This window comes from Coregonus clupeaformis, chromosome 3, assembly GCF_020615455.1.
Source record: "Coregonus clupeaformis isolate EN_2021a chromosome 3, ASM2061545v1, whole genome shotgun sequence".
Lineage (NCBI taxonomy): Eukaryota > Metazoa > Chordata > Actinopteri > Salmoniformes > Salmonidae > Coregonus > Coregonus clupeaformis.
The window spans coordinates 20,340,333-20,356,655 of record NC_059194.1 but is presented as its reverse complement, the minus strand read 5'-3'; the positions used below and the strand labels follow the sequence as shown (position 1 = coordinate 20,356,655).

Sequence of the window (16,323 nt, the reverse complement as noted above, 5' to 3'; positions counted from 1 at the left end):
AAATTACAATTGTATCAGAACAGGGCAGCATGGCTGGCCTTTAAATGTACACGGGGAGCTAACAATGATATGCATGTCAATCTCTCCTGGCTCAAAGTGGAGGAGAGATTGACTTCATCACTACTTGTTTTAGTAAGAAGAGTTGACAAGCTGAATGCACCGAGCTGTCTGTTTAAACTACTAGCACATAGGACACCCATTCATACCCCACAAGACATGCCACCAGAGGTCTCTTAACAACCCCCAAGTCCAGAACAGACTATGGGAGGCGCACAGTACTACATAGAGCCATGGCTATATGGAACTCTATTCCACATCAGGTAACTGATGCAAGCAGTAGAATCACAGATTTAAAAAACAGATAAAAACAACTTATGGAACAGCGGGGACTGTGAAGAGACACACACACAGGTACAGACACACACACACAAACGCTAGCACACGCACTCTACACACACGTACAGCCGTGGTCAAAAGTTTTGAGAATGACACAAATATTAATTTTCACAAAGTCTGCTGCCTCAGTTTTTATGATGGCAATTTGCATATACTCCAGAATGTTATGAAGAGTGATCAGATGAATTGCAATTAATTGCAAAGCCCCACTTTGACATGAAAATGAACTTAATCCCCAAAAAACATTTCCACTGCATTTCAGCCCTGCCACAAAAGGACTAGCTGACATCATGTCAGTGATTCTCTCGTTAACACAGGTGAGAGTGTTGTCGAGGACTAGGCTGGAGATCACTCTGTCATGCTGATTGAGTTAGAATAACAGACTGGAAGCATTAAAAGGAGGGTGGTGCTTGAAATCATTGTTTTCCTCTTTTAACCATGGTTACCTGCAAGGAAACACGTGCCGTCATCATTGCTTTGCACAAAAAGGGCTTCACAGGCAAGGATATTGCTGCTGGTAAGATTGCACCTAAATCAACAATTTATCGGATCATCAACAACTTCAAGGAGAGAGGTTCAATTGTTGTGAAGAAGGCTTCAGGGCGTCCAAGAAAGTCCAGCAAGCGCCAGGACCGTCTCCTAAAGTTGATTCAGCTGCGGGATCGGGGCACCACCAGTGCAGAGCTTGCTCAGGAATGGCAGCAGGCAGGTGTGAGTGCATCTGCACGCACAGTGAGGCGAATACTTTTGGAGGATGGCCTGTTGTCAAGAAGGGCAGTGAGGAAGCCACTTATCTCCAGGAAAAACATCAGGGACAGACTGATATTTTGCAAAAAGGACTGGGGTAAAGTCATTTTCTCTGATGAATCCCCTTTCCGATTGTTTGGGGCATCTGGAAAAAAGCTTGTCCAGAGAAGACAAGGTGAGCGCTACCATCAGTCCTGTGTCATGCCAACAGTAAAGCATCCTGAGACCATTCATGTGTGGGGTTGCTTCTCAGCCAAGGGAGTGGGCTCACTCACAATTTTGCCTAAGAACACACCCATGAATAAAGAATGGTACCAACACATCCTCCGAGAGAAACTTCTCCCAACCATCCAAGAACAGTTTGGTGACGAACAATGCCTTTTCCAGCAAGATGGAGCACCTTACCATAAGGCAAAAGTGATAACTAAGTGGCTCGGGGAACAAAACATCGAAATTTTGGGTCCATGGCCAGGAAACTCCCGAGACCTTAATCCCATTGAGAACTTGTGGTCAATCCTCAAGAGGCAGGTGGACAAACAAAAACCCACAAATTCTGACAAACTCCAAGCATTGATTATGCAAGAATGGGCAGCCATCAGTCAGGATGTGGCCCAGAAGTTAATTGACAGCATGCCAGGGCGGATTGCAGAGGTCTTGAAAAAGACTTAAAAAATACAAGCCTTTGACACTTATGGAATGCTTGTAATTATACTTCAGTATACCATAGTAACATCTGACAAAAATATCTAAAAACACTGAGGCAGCAAACTTTGTGAAGACCAATACTTGTGTCATTCTCAAAACTTTTGACCACAACTGTACATTGTAATATTGTTGTATGGTGGTATTATACATTTTGTATTGTAGATATGTAGTGGTGTAATAATGTTATATGTACTGTTTTATATTTTGTTTTATGTGCAATGTAAGTGTCTTAATGTGTTTGGACCCCAGGAAGAGTAGCTGATCCCTTGGCAGGAACTAATGGGGATCCCTAATAAATACAAATACTGTGTGGAACATGATAGTGTTACTGTTACTTATATTCGTCTATTAGTATTAAATTCATAGTTAGCCCTCATAACTCTTACCTAAAAGATTGGTTTTCACAGAAATTGACAAGTGGGTGTTGTTCCTCAGGATCTCATTGGCTTTGGTGAGCTGGACATTCTCAAAGTTCTGCCCGTTCACCTCCAGAATCTGTTCAAAGACAAACAAAGATACCACAACATTACATAAAGTATCATCCATATCCTCAATCCTGTTAATTCATGCAGGAGTCAAATCCACAACTCTGGTGATGTAAGCACCAAACTCCAACCTACTAGGCCATGTGAACTACTGTATGACATGACACTCATACCATCCCCCCTTCTCTTCCGATCTACCTAACCTCTCCCTAAGCTCTACATTAATGGTCTCCATCCCCCCTCTCTTCCCATCTACCTAACCTCTACATTACTGGTCTCCACCCCCCCTTCTCTTCCCATCTACCTAACCTCTACATTAATGGTCTCCACCCCCCCTTCTCTTCCCATCTACCTAACCTCTACATTAATGGTCTCCACCCCCCCCTTCTCTTCCCATCTCCCTAACCTCTCCATTACTGGTCTCCATCCCCCCTTCTCATCTCCCTAACCTCTACATTACTGGTCTCCATCCTCCCTTCTCTTCTCCCTAACCTCTACATTACTGGTCTCCATCACCTCTTCTCATTTCCCTAACCTCTACATTACTGGTCTCCATCCCCCTTCTCTTCCCATCTCCCTAACCTCTACATTACTGGTCTCTATCCCCCTTCTCTTCCCATCTCCCTAACCTCTACATTACTGGTCTCTATCCCCCTTCTCTTCCCATCTCCCTAACCTCTACATTAATGGTCTCCATCCCCCCTTCTCTTCCCATCTCCCTAACCTCTACATTACTGGTCTCCATCCCCCCTTCTCTTATCATCTCCCTAACCTCTACATTAATGGTCTCCATCCCCACTTCTCATCTCCCTAACCTCTACATTACTGGTCTCCATCCCCCATCTCTTCATATCTCCCTAACCTATTCATTAATGGTCTCCATCCCCCCTTCTCTTCCCATCGCCCTAACCTCTACATTACTGGTCTCCATCCCCCCCTTGTCTTCTCATCTCCCTAACCTCTACATTACTGGTCTCCATCCCCCCTTCCCATCTCCTTAACACTACTGGTCTCTATTTCCTGTTATCTGCCTTATGACAACTGCTGAATTGTCATGAGAGGGGAAGGACTTCTTGTTTACATATGAGCCTGCCACTGAGTTTTCCTCCTTTCCTCTTAGTGAACCAAGAAGTGCCCTCTGGGTAAACCAGGATGTGACCTCTGAATGAACCAGGAAGTGACTGGTGATCCCTCTGTGAGTGAGGGGCCTTCCTCTGCAGTCATTACCACAGTGCTGATGGAGCAAACCAGGTCTAATGGCTGTTTCTGGGCCAGCACTTATTAAAGAAACACTGGTCATAGGTTCGGCAAAATAGGTCTTGTTAATGGGCTGATGAAAAGGGGAGAGAGATTGATAAGGGTATTTTAGAGCCACTCAATGAGAAGGTTTGACAGGAGAATTGCAAGAGTAAACATGCTTTGCAGGATGTTATAATTCACATTTCCTTTGGGAAGCAGCTGCAGGAAAGAGTTTAAGAGTTAAGTTTCAGCCAAAACAAAGCACAGCCAAGCAGGGTTTTCAAGATGGCATCCTGGATTTAACCTAGGATCTTTGGAACCCTTGGGGCAAAGTGTGAAAAATCACTAGTGAGCAAACTAGTCTAGTGAATAAGCACACTGTGATAGGTCTGATGTGTGGTGAGCTTTCTCACACTAAACAGCGCCCTGGCATCAATCAGGTGGGTGCTACACATACAGTGCTAGTGGATGAGGGAAGTTTCCCATCCCTTCTATGTAATGCATTTTGAACATATGAAATAATGCTATATAAAGAATATAATTCTCGTTACTTCACCTGGTCTCCTCGTTTGAGGCCGGCCTCTGCGGCCTTGCTCCCGGGCTCCACGCTGTCGATGAAGATGCGGAAGCCCTTCTCGGAGCCCCCCAGCAGGGTGAAGGCTAGCGGGGCCTCCCTCGACGGCTTGGTCAGAGTCACCAGACGCAGTTTGGCTTTAGCAGCGCAGGCAATGTTTAACAGTCTAAGGTGGCCGTACATTTTCTGTAAAGGAAATTGATTATGTTTAGTACCGGTACATTGCTCAATTCAGGGTTTGGGTTCATTGTTTGTATCTCAACTTTGTTACTATGTGGAATAAAATTAAAATGCAAAAAAATGTAATAATCTTTAGCATTTTAAATTGTGAAATAAGAGGCTAGCGAAAGGCAAACATTTTGACAGTTTGAATGTTTTGACTGAATATATAATGAGGGCAAAGGAAGAGTAATGTTGGAACTGGATATGAAACATGCTGTAATGTTGGAACTGGATATGAAACATGCTGTAATGTTGGAACTGGATTTGAAACATGCTGTAATGTTGGAACTGGATATGAAACATGCTGTAATGTTGGAACTGGATATGAAACATGCTGTAATGTTGGAACTGGATATGAAACATGCTGTAATGTTGGAACTGGATATGAAACATGCTGTAATGTTGGAACTGGATATGAAACATGCTGTAATGTTGGAACTGGATATGAAACATGCTATGCTTAACTGAGACACGGACCTCTCTCTCCAGATTGTTCTCAAACTCTTCAAGAAAGTGAGTCATTGCGGGGTCGCCTTCAAAGTCATTGAAGTGATTGTTCACCCACAGCAAGACTACCCGTGTAACCTGGGGATGCAAGAAGAAAGTCATTCAGATTCACTCACAGTAAAAAATAAGTGGGTGAGCATGGGCTTGGAATGAATGTTAGCTAGTTAAATGCATTTCCTCACACGTAGTTATTTGTGTGTGTGTGTGTGTGTGTATTAATCTGCATACATTAATCTGAGTGTATGTAAGCATGTATGCATCTGTGATCTATGTGGTATTATCTATGCTTTAGCTATAACTGATGTTGGGTACTGTCTAGCTTCCATTACAATACAATGACTGAAATACTTATCTGAAATGGATAGTAAAGTGCTTGAACTGGGAGCTGACCTTGTCCCTGAGGCTTGGGTCGTGGAACCACTCGAGGAGCTTGTTGCCCACGACCATGGGGCTGGAGAGGAAAGTCCTGTAGGTCAGCAGGAAGTCCTCAATGTAGGTGGGGTCCACCACAGAGTGCTCCTCTACCAGGTGCATGGTCAGACGCTCCGTCGTGCCCTATAGAAGATGGTGTATAATCCTTTAGGTAACACTAAACGTCATATACATACAGTGGGGAAAAAAATTATTTAGTCAGCCACCAATTGTGCAAGTTCTTCCACTTAAAAAGATGAGAGAGGCCTGTAATTTTCATCATAGGTACATGTCAACTATGACAGACAAAATGAGAAAAAAAAATCCAGAAAATCACATTGTAGGATTTTTTATGAATTTATTTGCAAATTATGGTGGAAAATAAGTATTTGGTCAATAACAAAAGTTTCTCAATACTTTGTTATATACCCTTTGTTGGCAATGATACAGGTCAAACGTTTTCTGTAAGTCTTCACAAGGTTTTCACACACTGTTGCTGGTATTTTGGCCCATTCCTCCATGCAGATCTCCTCTAGAGCAGTGATGTTTTGGGGCTGTCGCTGGGCAACACAGACTTTCAACTCCCTCCAAAGATTTTCTATGGGGTTGAAATCTGGAGACTCCAGGACCTTGAAATGCTTCTTACGAAGCCACTCCTTCGTTGCCCGGGCGGTGTGTTTGGGATCATTGTCATGCTGAAAGACCCAGCCACGTTTCATCTTCAATGCCCTTGCTGATGGAAGGAGGTTTTCACTCAAAATCTCATGATACATGGCCCCATTCATTCTTTCCTTTACACGGATCAGTCGTCCTGGTCCCTTTGCAGAAAAACAGCCCCAAAGCATGATGTTTCCACCCCCATGCTTCACAGTAGGTATGGTGTTCTTTGGATGCAACTCAGCATTCTTTGTCCTCCAAACACGACGAGTTGAGTTTTTACCAAAAAAGTTCTATTTTGGTTTCATCTGACCATATGACATTCTCCCAATCCTCTTCTGGATCATCCAAATGCACTCTAGCAAACTTCAGACGGGCCTGGACATGTACTGGCTTAAGCAGGGGGACACGTCTGGCGCTGCAGGATTTGAGTCCCTGGCGGCGTAGTGTGTTACTGATGGTAGGCTTTGTTACTTTGGTCCCAGCTCTCTGCAGGTCATTCACTAGGTCCCCCGTGTGGTTCTGGGATTTTTGCTCACCGTTCTTGTGATCATTTTGACCCCACGGGGTGAGATCTTGCGTGGAGCCCCAGATTGAGGGAGATTATCAGTGGTCTTGTATGTCTTCCATTTCCTAATAATTGCTCCCACAGTTGATTTCTTCAAACCAAGCTGCTTACCCATTGCAGATTCAGTCTTCCCAGCCTGGTGCAGGTCTACAATTTTGTTTCTGGTGTCCTTTGACAGCTCTTTGGTCTTGGCCATAGTGGAGTTTGGAGTGTGACTGTTTGAGGTTGTGGACAGGTGTCTTTTATACTGACAACAAGTTCAAACAGGTGCCATTAATACAGGTAACGAGTGGAGGACAGAGGAGCCTCTTAAAGAATAAGTTACAGGTCTGTGAGAGCCAGAAATCTTGCTTGTTTGTAGGTGACCAAATACTTATTTTCCACCATAATTTGCAAATAAATTCATAAAAAATCCTACAATGTGATTTTTTTTTCTCAATTTGTCTGTCATAGTTGACGTGTACCTATGATGAAAATTACAGGCCTCTCTCATCTTTTTAAGTGGGAGAACTTGCACAATTGGTGGCTGACTAAATACTTTTTTCCCCCACTGTAGGCATTCATAACCCCTAATATGTCATGACACCTTTAGAAGGTATTTATACCTTAGGAAGATGTGGTTTGGAACCTAAATGCTTACTCAATAACGAATGAACTCACCTTGATGACGATGTGTCCCTTCCGGGTGCCGGTGCGGTCCAGCTCACGGTGCTCCTTGACCATGACGATCTCGCCCTCCTCCTCCACCTTCTGCATGTTCTTCTCCACCTGGTTGAGGATGCAGCAGTAGTCCTGCTGCGCTATGCACACAAACTGGAGCAGAGGCGTAGGGAGGGAGAGAGGGAGAAAGAGAGAGGAGAAAATGAAAGAAAGAGGAAGAAGTGAAAGAGAGAGAAAGATAAAAAGTTAGAGGAGTAGTTAGCTTGGGGACACACTGCTTTTTAGACCAACATGGCTGAGAGGAATTTTGAGCAAATCTATTTTATGATACCACTGAAATAAATACACTATCTCTTAGTGAATTAACCCCAGTGTTTTGAAAATTCAAACTATACTGAACAAAAATATAAATGCAACATGTAAAGTGAAATTTTCCAAACGCACAAAAAGCTTATTTCTCTCCAATTTTGTGCAAAACTTATTTACATCCCTGTTAGTGAGCATTTCTCCTTTGTGGCATATCAAGAAGCTGATTAAACAGCATGATCATTACACAGGTACACCTTGTGCTGGGGTCAATAAAAGGCCACTAAAATGTGCAGTTTTGTCACACAACACAATGCCACAGATGTCTCAAGTTTTGGAGGCAGCGTACAATTGGCATGCTGACTACAGGCATGTCCACCAGAGCTGTTGCCAGAGAATTTGATGTTAATTTCGCTACCATAAGCAGCCTCCAACTTCGTTTTATAGAATTTGGCAGTGCATCCAACCGACCTCACAACCGCAGACCACATGTAACCACGCCAGCCCAGGACCTCCACATCCAGCTCCTTCACCTGCGGGACTGTCTGAGACCAGCCACCTGGACAGCTGATAAAACTTTGGTTTTGCACAACCGAATAATTTCTGCACAAACTGTCAGAAACCGTCTCAGGGAAGCTCGTCTGCATGCTCGTTGTCCTCACCAGGGTCTTGACCTGACTGCAGTTCGGCGTCGTAACAGACTTCAGTGGGCAAATGTTAACTTTCGATGGCCACTGGCACTCTGGTGAAGTGTGCTCTTCACAGATGAATCCCGGTTTAAACTGTACTGGGCAGATGGCAGACTGTGTATGGCATCGTGTGGGCAAGTGGTTTGCTGATGTCAACGTTGCGAAGAGTGTGCCCCATGGTGGCGGTGGGGTTATGGTATGGGCAGGCATAAGCTACGGACAACGAACACAATAGCATTTTATCGATGGCAATTTGAATCCACAGACATATCGTGACGAGATCCTGGAGGCCCATTGTCGTGCCATTCATCTGCCACCATCACCTCATGTTTCAGCATGATAATGCACAGCCCCATGTCGCAAGGATCTGTACACAATTCCTAGAAGTTGAAAATGTCCCAGTTCTTCCATGGCCTACATACTCAGACATGTCACCCATTGAGCATGTTTGGGATGCTTTGGATCGACGTGTACAACAGCGTGTTCCAGTTCCCGCCAACATCCACCAACTTGGCACATCCATTGAAGAGGAGTGGGACAACATTCTACCAGCCACAATCAACAGCCTGATCAACTCTATACAAAGGAGATGTGTCGCGCTGCATGAGGCATATGGTCACACCAGATACTGACTGGTTTTCTGATCCACACCCCTATCTTTTTTTTAAGGTGTCTGTGACCAAAATATGCATATCTGTATTCCCACTCATGTGAAATCCATAGATTAGGGCCTAATTCATTTATTTCAATTGACTGATTTCCTTTATGTAAAATATTTGAAATTGTTGCGTTTATATTTTTGTTCAGTGTAGATACTGAATTCAAGCCTGCTTTAAAATGCAACAGACTAATTGAGTAAGTAACAGGGGTGGAGTATATAACACCGTTCAATACATCGGAGAGAAGGCCCGTTTGACGGGCCAATCAACCGATAGTCCATCATAATAGCCAGTCTCAGTGCTTGGCCTTACCTGACAGTCGTCCACCTTAGTCTTCATCACTCCCTTCATGTACTCCTTCTCTATGGTGGGGGAGACCCCGAAGCTGTTGCCCATACACAGGATCTCAGGCCTGCCCTCAAGGTACGTCACCTCCACTGAGCCGTTCAGGATCACTGACCACGAGTCCAGCTGAGTGGGGCAAGACCACAACCACAAACAGTTAACGATCAGAAATACTCAGTGATCATTCAGTGGACATCAATGGTTTAATCCAGGGATAGGTAACTGCAGTCCTTGGGGGCCGGAGTGGTGTCACACCTTTTCCCCATCCTGAGCGCAAACAGCTGATGCATTCTAAAGTGAAGATCATGATTAGTTGATTATGGAGTCAGGTGTGTTAGCTGGGGCTGGGGCAAAAGTGTGACACCAATCAGGCCCCCGAGGACTGGAGTTGCCCATCCCTGGTTTAATATCAGGCTAGGATCAATGTTAAAGGAAAAAGAAGACCGCAATGATCCTTTAAACACATTTTTAATCACAATTAGCCATTTGCCATTAGTTAGCCATCTGAATGGGGCTTGGATTGATGTTTTATCACAATTTTTTGGCAGGGAATCAAATTGATGAGCATCGCATTCTTTAACAGGTGATATCTTTAATCATTGGTCACAAAATGGTTCAATAGTATATAATACCCCTGTTTTAACACTATAATAATAATAACTGTAAGCTTTTCCCCTTTTATTATGGTAGTAAATGATAGCAAATCAGATTTTATAGCAAGGGATCGATTTCTCCCTTCTAGCATCATCAACAACACATCTGACAATGCACTGAGGCAATAGTGGACATATTACTAACACACACCAGCTCAATAGGATGTTATTTCACATTGACTGGACTGCCATCGAAGTGAACTGGCCTTAAGGGTATGGCTCTGCACTCTATTGTTTGGGTGCGCCACAACGAAAAAATGACCAAAATGGCTTAATTCAAAAGCCAGAGCCTGTCCAGACTGTAGAGACAGTACAAGTGATCTCTCTTCTGGTCCCCTTGATGAATTATGATCCCGAGACGCTGGGAAATGGCAGTCTATCGTGTTAAATAGAGCAGAAAAAAACATTACATGGAAGAAGAGGAACCTTCATTGGTAATGGCAAGGGCAAACTGCATGTCCCAGGACAAGTAAGCTTTTCACGGTAAGGTCTACCTACACCTGTTGTATTCGGCGCATGTGACAAAATAAAAAATTAATTTGATTTGAGATGTGCAAACCCAGACACATTCAGGACACACACAAGACTGACATAAGAGACAATTGTGACTAATTTTGTCGATTGACTGCCATCTTTTGGTATTTATTTATTTAGTCCATTGTTGATATAGTCCCAAAAAGTTTTACGTGTTAGCAATCAAGTTCTCAAGATATTTAAACTTTCAAATTACAGAAATACAGCCGTTATGTTCGGCTGTATTTCTGTATATAAAAGTGATATATCTTGATAACTTGATTGCTGACATGCAAAACATTTTGGGACTATATCAACAATGGACTAAAGAAATAAATACCAAAAGATAGTTTTAGGGTGGAGTTTTCCTTTAAGACAGACATATTCACGACACACACACCCCTCCCCACACACACACACACCTCTTCCCCGTCATTGAGTACGATGGTGCCGGCCCGCTCGACCACGGCAAACACCATGACGGCACACAGCTCCCTCCTCACAGACATGGTCATGTTGGCAAACGCTGGCAGCTGATGCATGAACTCCAGCAATTGCTCTGTGGAAAGGTTGGAGAGGGGGAGTAGAGAGGGAGAGGAGGTTAGGGAGGTCTTGACACACAGAGGAGAGAGAGGACGAGCATAGGAGGACTTGGCAGTCCTTCACCCTCTGTGTGGCTTTGGACGAATAAAGGCCACAGCTAGTGCGAGAGAAAGTGCATTAAATTCAACCCCACAAATGATGAGTACACAACAATTGGATGATTATCTGAAGCACACTAAGGCAAACTATCAATTTAATTTTCATAGACAGAAAGAAAACTGCATGAGCAAAAAAGGAAAAGCAAACTTTTGCATTGACTTCTACAGTGTGGCAACCTTAATCAAACCTCATTTGGGGCTTTCAGCTTGGCTGTATAGGGCATTGCCTGTCCTAATTCCTTCCCAATGCATTTTCTTTGGCTCCTTGAAATAGCTGGCTGCGGGAGCCAGGGAAGGACTCCATCCCTGTGCTAGTCGCCTAAAGCAAGTCTGGGGTGCGGGCTGACCTGTGCTTGGCATGGCAACAGTGTCGTGTGGGAAGCCTGCGGAAGCACTGAAACTTTAATGCGCCGGGAGAGGAGAGGCGAGGATGTGCAGCGTTGACCTAGAAAAGCCTGTCGGCAGAGGGAGCAGGAATGGGAGGGGCGGCGGGGGAGATTGTGGGCTTCGTCGAGGGAAGGAGAGACAGACTGGGGTACTCTCTCTCTTTTTCTTCATTTGTATCCACTATATCATCCACACATCACATCTACAGCTAAGCTTTTTGGTCACTATCACTGTAGCTGTATTGCTGCTAACAGGCCTATGATATCACAGGCTTCGTGTGGCACAGAAAGAATAGAACTGAGGGCTAAAATAAATTCACCCAATGAAAGCAGTGAAGCACAAACGACTGCAGATGGACACATAATTCGCTGTTGAGATGCACTAAGGGCGGACACTGGGAGAGGGGGCGTCGCTGTGGATTGTTTGATTAAAATCATGAATGCTTGATTAAACTCTGACGAGCCTACAATGGGGATTCAGAGTAGGATTTCCCTTTGTGAACAAAGCCAAATCTAATTGTCTCCCATTGCTTTTCCAAATGTCTTGCCAGAAAATAGCAAGCACTTACAAGGTATTTTAGCAGTAGTACTGTAATCAGACACAATGGAATAGGGATAATAACAGTTGTTTGTAGATTTAGTGTAAGGGTTCAATGTTGGTGTGGAACAGTTGTCCCCTTCTGTGTAATAGGAGCCAGGAAGCAACATAGCAAAGCAGGGGAGGGAGGGGAAACACTGGCATGCCCCAGCTAAATACATTTTGGTTCCCAGAACATTGTGAGAAAGTTACTTTTCAAATCAATCAGAGGAACCTTTAAGGAATGTTAGGGGAACATTCTGTGTGCTAGCAGGGACTCACCTATGTCGTCATCAGTGCGGTCCATGGGGTCCTTCTCCAGGCAGTCCCGCACGATGTCGCGGCTCATGAGGGGGTCCGACGCTCGCTCAATGTCCTCCTCGTCATCGTCCTCCTCTGAGTCGACGGCGGTCTCAGGCAGGCCGCTGAGGTCCATGTCACCCGGCTCGTTTTCCGTGGCCTGGGGGTCAGAGGAGAAGATGGATGTAGGTCAGTCATTATGGATCAAGTCATCCAGGATCAACAAAAACACAACAGCTTTTTCTATCATAACAACCACCATCAATCTTAGTTTTAGTAATATGAGTGCAGGAAAACGGTCACTGGTCCATACTAAGCATGTCAGCTCTATCCATCTACTCCAAGTAGTAACAGCGGCACACTGGTGGGCTGAGGTGAGGTTGGTAAATCTAAATCAGGGTTTTGGTGCAAAAACTTCACATAAGGGCTGGCAAACAAAACAAAGGCAAGAAGCAGAACCTGTTTCAATTCTTCAAAAGCGACAATAATCAATCTCTCTCTCTCTCTCTCTCTCTCTAGCTGTGGTTCTCTCTCTCTCTCTCTCTCTCTAGCTGTGGTTCTCCCTCTCTCCCTCTCTCCCTCCCTCCCTCCCTCTCTCCCTGAAAGAGTGATGCGCAATTGACAATGTCACACTCATTTTAATAGAGAGCTTGGCGCTGTGCATCCATCAAGGCTTCTCACATGCTATAAATATCGCTGAGAGGCCATGTTGTGCGTTTCATGCTCGGAACGAAAACCAGGCACGAAACACAGGGAGATGAAAACCCTCCTGGCCCAGATATGTTGAGCGTTAACCGACTCCTCTTACCTGAATAAGGTGCCTAAACTCCTGCCTTTTCACTGAGATACGAAAACAACGTTGCCTTCGCAAACTGCCTGCAGCAGCCTAGTTCAAGACGCATCTTTACCGCCAGTGTGTTTCAATTTTTCTGAGATTCAAAGAGTCCCTGTCTCTCACCGAACGTAGCCCTATGTCATTTCTCCTTAACCACCATGTGCAAATGTCTCATTAATGATTCAGGGTGCTGTCTGACTAGCCACTCAGGCGTCAGGAGGTCAGCAAAGTGGGAGGGGCAGGGGAGGGGCCTGATAGGGCGAGAGAGAGCAAAGGGGTTGGTAAGGTGTGGACTTGTGGAGTGAAACAGCAGAAAATCTGAAGATCGAGGTATGTCGGTTCCCTATGCGACAGGGAATAACTGAGCTGGTGAGATGGAAAATGCTAGAAAACTGTCTTGAATTCGTCTAGAAATCTTGGCAGCAGTGAAAACAGAGAAAACAGCCATCTGTCTTCAGCTCAACCTTGATGTGAAAGTCAATGTCTACCGATGCCGAAACCCGGTAGAAAACACAGCAATATTCCACACGAACAAACATTGTTGGCATGCTCCAAATCTCAGGAGGAAACCAGAAAAACGTCACATGTCCTAAAATAGCAGAGATGTAAGTCACTGGACATCCTCATTGACCCTATTACTTATCTACAATAGGATGTAGGCTAGTCATTCCTTTATTCAATATTTCTGTACGTCAATTCCATATTAGCCACCCACCTAGATTTATGAATAAGGCTTATAATATACTAAATATTCATAAATAGTGTGCCGATCTTAATTTAGAAGTGTGTGCCACGGGAGGTTAAAACACCTTCGGATTTGATTCGGACATAATTTCCACTGTGTTACACAATGTTACAGTCCAGTGGGAATTCTGAACCGATAAAAACGTCAAATGTTATCTCGAAATACAGAGCAAGTCAGAACCCCTCTGTGTGTGTGTGTGTGAGATCCATAAAGTGTGGTGAGCAAAAAAAGAAAGGGGTGAGGGGGGGGGGTCGTTAATATTTCAACAGGGCTATTCTTGGATCAATGCTTTCAAGCCTCATTCTGAAGAACCAATTTCATGATTTATTCAGAGGCAAAACAGTCTGCCATGTTTGCCAGGCAGTGACAGAGAGGATGCAGCTCTATTCCTCTCTCTGGGGGGAGAGACAAATGGGGCACCCCAGCCGACATGGCTCGTGGAGGACTCTGACGAACAAGGGGCATCATCGCCAAGAGCTTTACCCTGGTAGACATCCATCTTTGAATAGATCTTACACATACAGTCCTGTGATTTGGGTTGTCCTTAATATTGTCAAATACATATGATGTTGTCCTTATCACTGAGTTATCATCCTAGAGAGGCTGGCGCAACAAATACAGTTCTCCGGCTGCTAAGATATCCGATTGAGTCCATTGATATTCACTGACTACAAGTTCCTGTGTTTTTACGTGTTCCTGTGTTTTTACATGTTTTTCCATTGTACCAACCCCTCCTTCACTCTATGCTTCAGCCCCGATGACAGATGTAAACCCACACATGCTTGTCCTGAACTACTACTGGTTTAGCCATTTTCTCTAAGCTTTGAAGATGGCAAATCTAACATTCTCAGAAGAAGTGATGGTGGGTCTGGGTCATCTCCATTAGTGAGAGAGTAAGACTGAATAGAAGTGGGGAGGGAGAGAGAGATGAGGCTATGGACAGATAGATCATAAAGAGACAGAAGGACTGGCGAAGGAAAGGGGTTATGGAGAGAGAGAGAGAGAGAGAGAGAGAGAGAATGTGGAGAGAGAGAGAATGTGGAGAGAGAGAGAGAGAGAAGATGAGGGATTTAATGGAGCCGCTACAGCAGACCTGTTAATGAGGACCTAGCAGATGGTCCTAAGACTGGATCAGGGCCTGGGCACAGTAGAGCTTGTTCACAACCTGTCCCCTCCCCTCCACATGTATATATGCGCACACACACACTATGTACTCTACACAGATTGTGCGTGTGCACGACACACAAACGGCAACAGACTGACACCGACTAATGCGCACACACACACCCTCACTAACACACACTGCACTCACAGATACACAGACAGCAGGTTACGAGGTCAGGAGCCAATGGGGTGCCTGCGTGTGGTAAGAGGATTAGGTGTGATTGGCTATGGAGCCCGACTACAGTCACAAGATGGGGGGGTATTTTCTGTTATATTGGCGTTTAAAGGGGGTTGGGGGGTATGTTGCTGGGACATTGTTGGGAGGTTATGGGGACATTTGGGAGAGGCCTGCTTACCTGGTAGGCTGCTACTTCCAGAGTGGGGGGGCTTCTCCATGGGCATTTAGAGGACGTTGGGGGTGCGTTATGGGGGACGTTGTGGGGACGGGGCCTGCGCTTACCTGGTATATGTCTGACAGGCTGCTGCTTCCAGAGTCGCTGGTGATACTACATCCTGAGTGGCTGGAAGACACGTGGGTCACCTGTGGGTGCAAGCCGTCGGACAGGTGGAGTCGGCTGAAGTCTGCGGGGAGCTGCACACACACACACACACACACACGCCACACACAAACAGACAGTTGGTCAGTTTCACCAGTCTCAACCCACTCACACCACCCACGCATGGCTGTCAGGCGTTTAAAAGGCACTTGGCTACATGGTGGGTGCAACACTTGTTTAGCCCTGACCATAACACTGCAACCAAATTAGTGTAATGTCTATATTAGAGATGCCTAGATGTTTGCATGGTATGTGTAGCCATTTGCCTCTGTGTAGGCCAGGGCGGAGGTGGAGTTAGGGGAACGAGTTCCCATGTGAAAATGTATAAATTATTTTGTAGCTGAATTCACTGCGATTTGACAGTGGTTGAGTTCTGAGTTCCCAGAGTGATTCAAGATGTAATTTATTAATCTTCTTCAGTTCATTTGATGTCCCTCTACATTAATTTAATTTAAATTAAAAAAGGCCTTAAGCCATCTCATTCTCCTGTGATTACATAGCCGTCTTAATAGAACATACGTGAACAAATATTAAATGATCGCTAAACTACTTCCAAATAATTAATAACCAAACGAGCAGCTGTTAATTACATTTCCCACTTTTATGGTGTCCGTGGGGAACATTTAAAGAGTTTAGTGTGAAAACAAGATGTATTTATTTAACATGAAAATAATAATGTATTTTAAAACGTAGCTCAACATTTTAAGCCCTTCTGTAATAGA

The 16,323-nt window shown here is 44.6% G+C and overlaps 1 protein-coding gene across 5 annotated transcripts in view; it reads right to left on the bottom strand.

Moving 5' to 3' along the window:
- The window catches only part of LOC121541384 (rap guanine nucleotide exchange factor 2), a 148,830-nt gene that overhangs the window by 23,301 nt on the left and 109,206 nt on the right, over positions 1-16,323 (bottom strand). For all 5 annotated transcript variants that reach the window (XM_041850364.2, XM_041850370.2, XM_041850380.2 and 2 more), the window contains 9 exons: positions 15,505-15,636; positions 12,283-12,460; positions 10,759-10,895; positions 9,138-9,296; positions 7,172-7,324; positions 5,266-5,430; positions 4,846-4,953; positions 4,129-4,332; positions 2,235-2,343 (listed from right to left, as the gene is read on the bottom strand). In XM_041850364.2, coding sequence (XP_041706298.1) covers positions 2,235-2,343; positions 4,129-4,332; positions 4,846-4,953; positions 5,266-5,430; positions 7,172-7,324; positions 9,138-9,296; positions 10,759-10,895; positions 12,283-12,460; positions 15,505-15,636 — 1,345 coding nt within the window. The remainder of the gene's footprint in view (positions 1-2,234; positions 2,344-4,128; positions 4,333-4,845; positions 4,954-5,265; positions 5,431-7,171; positions 7,325-9,137; positions 9,297-10,758; positions 10,896-12,282; positions 12,461-15,504; positions 15,637-16,323) is intronic.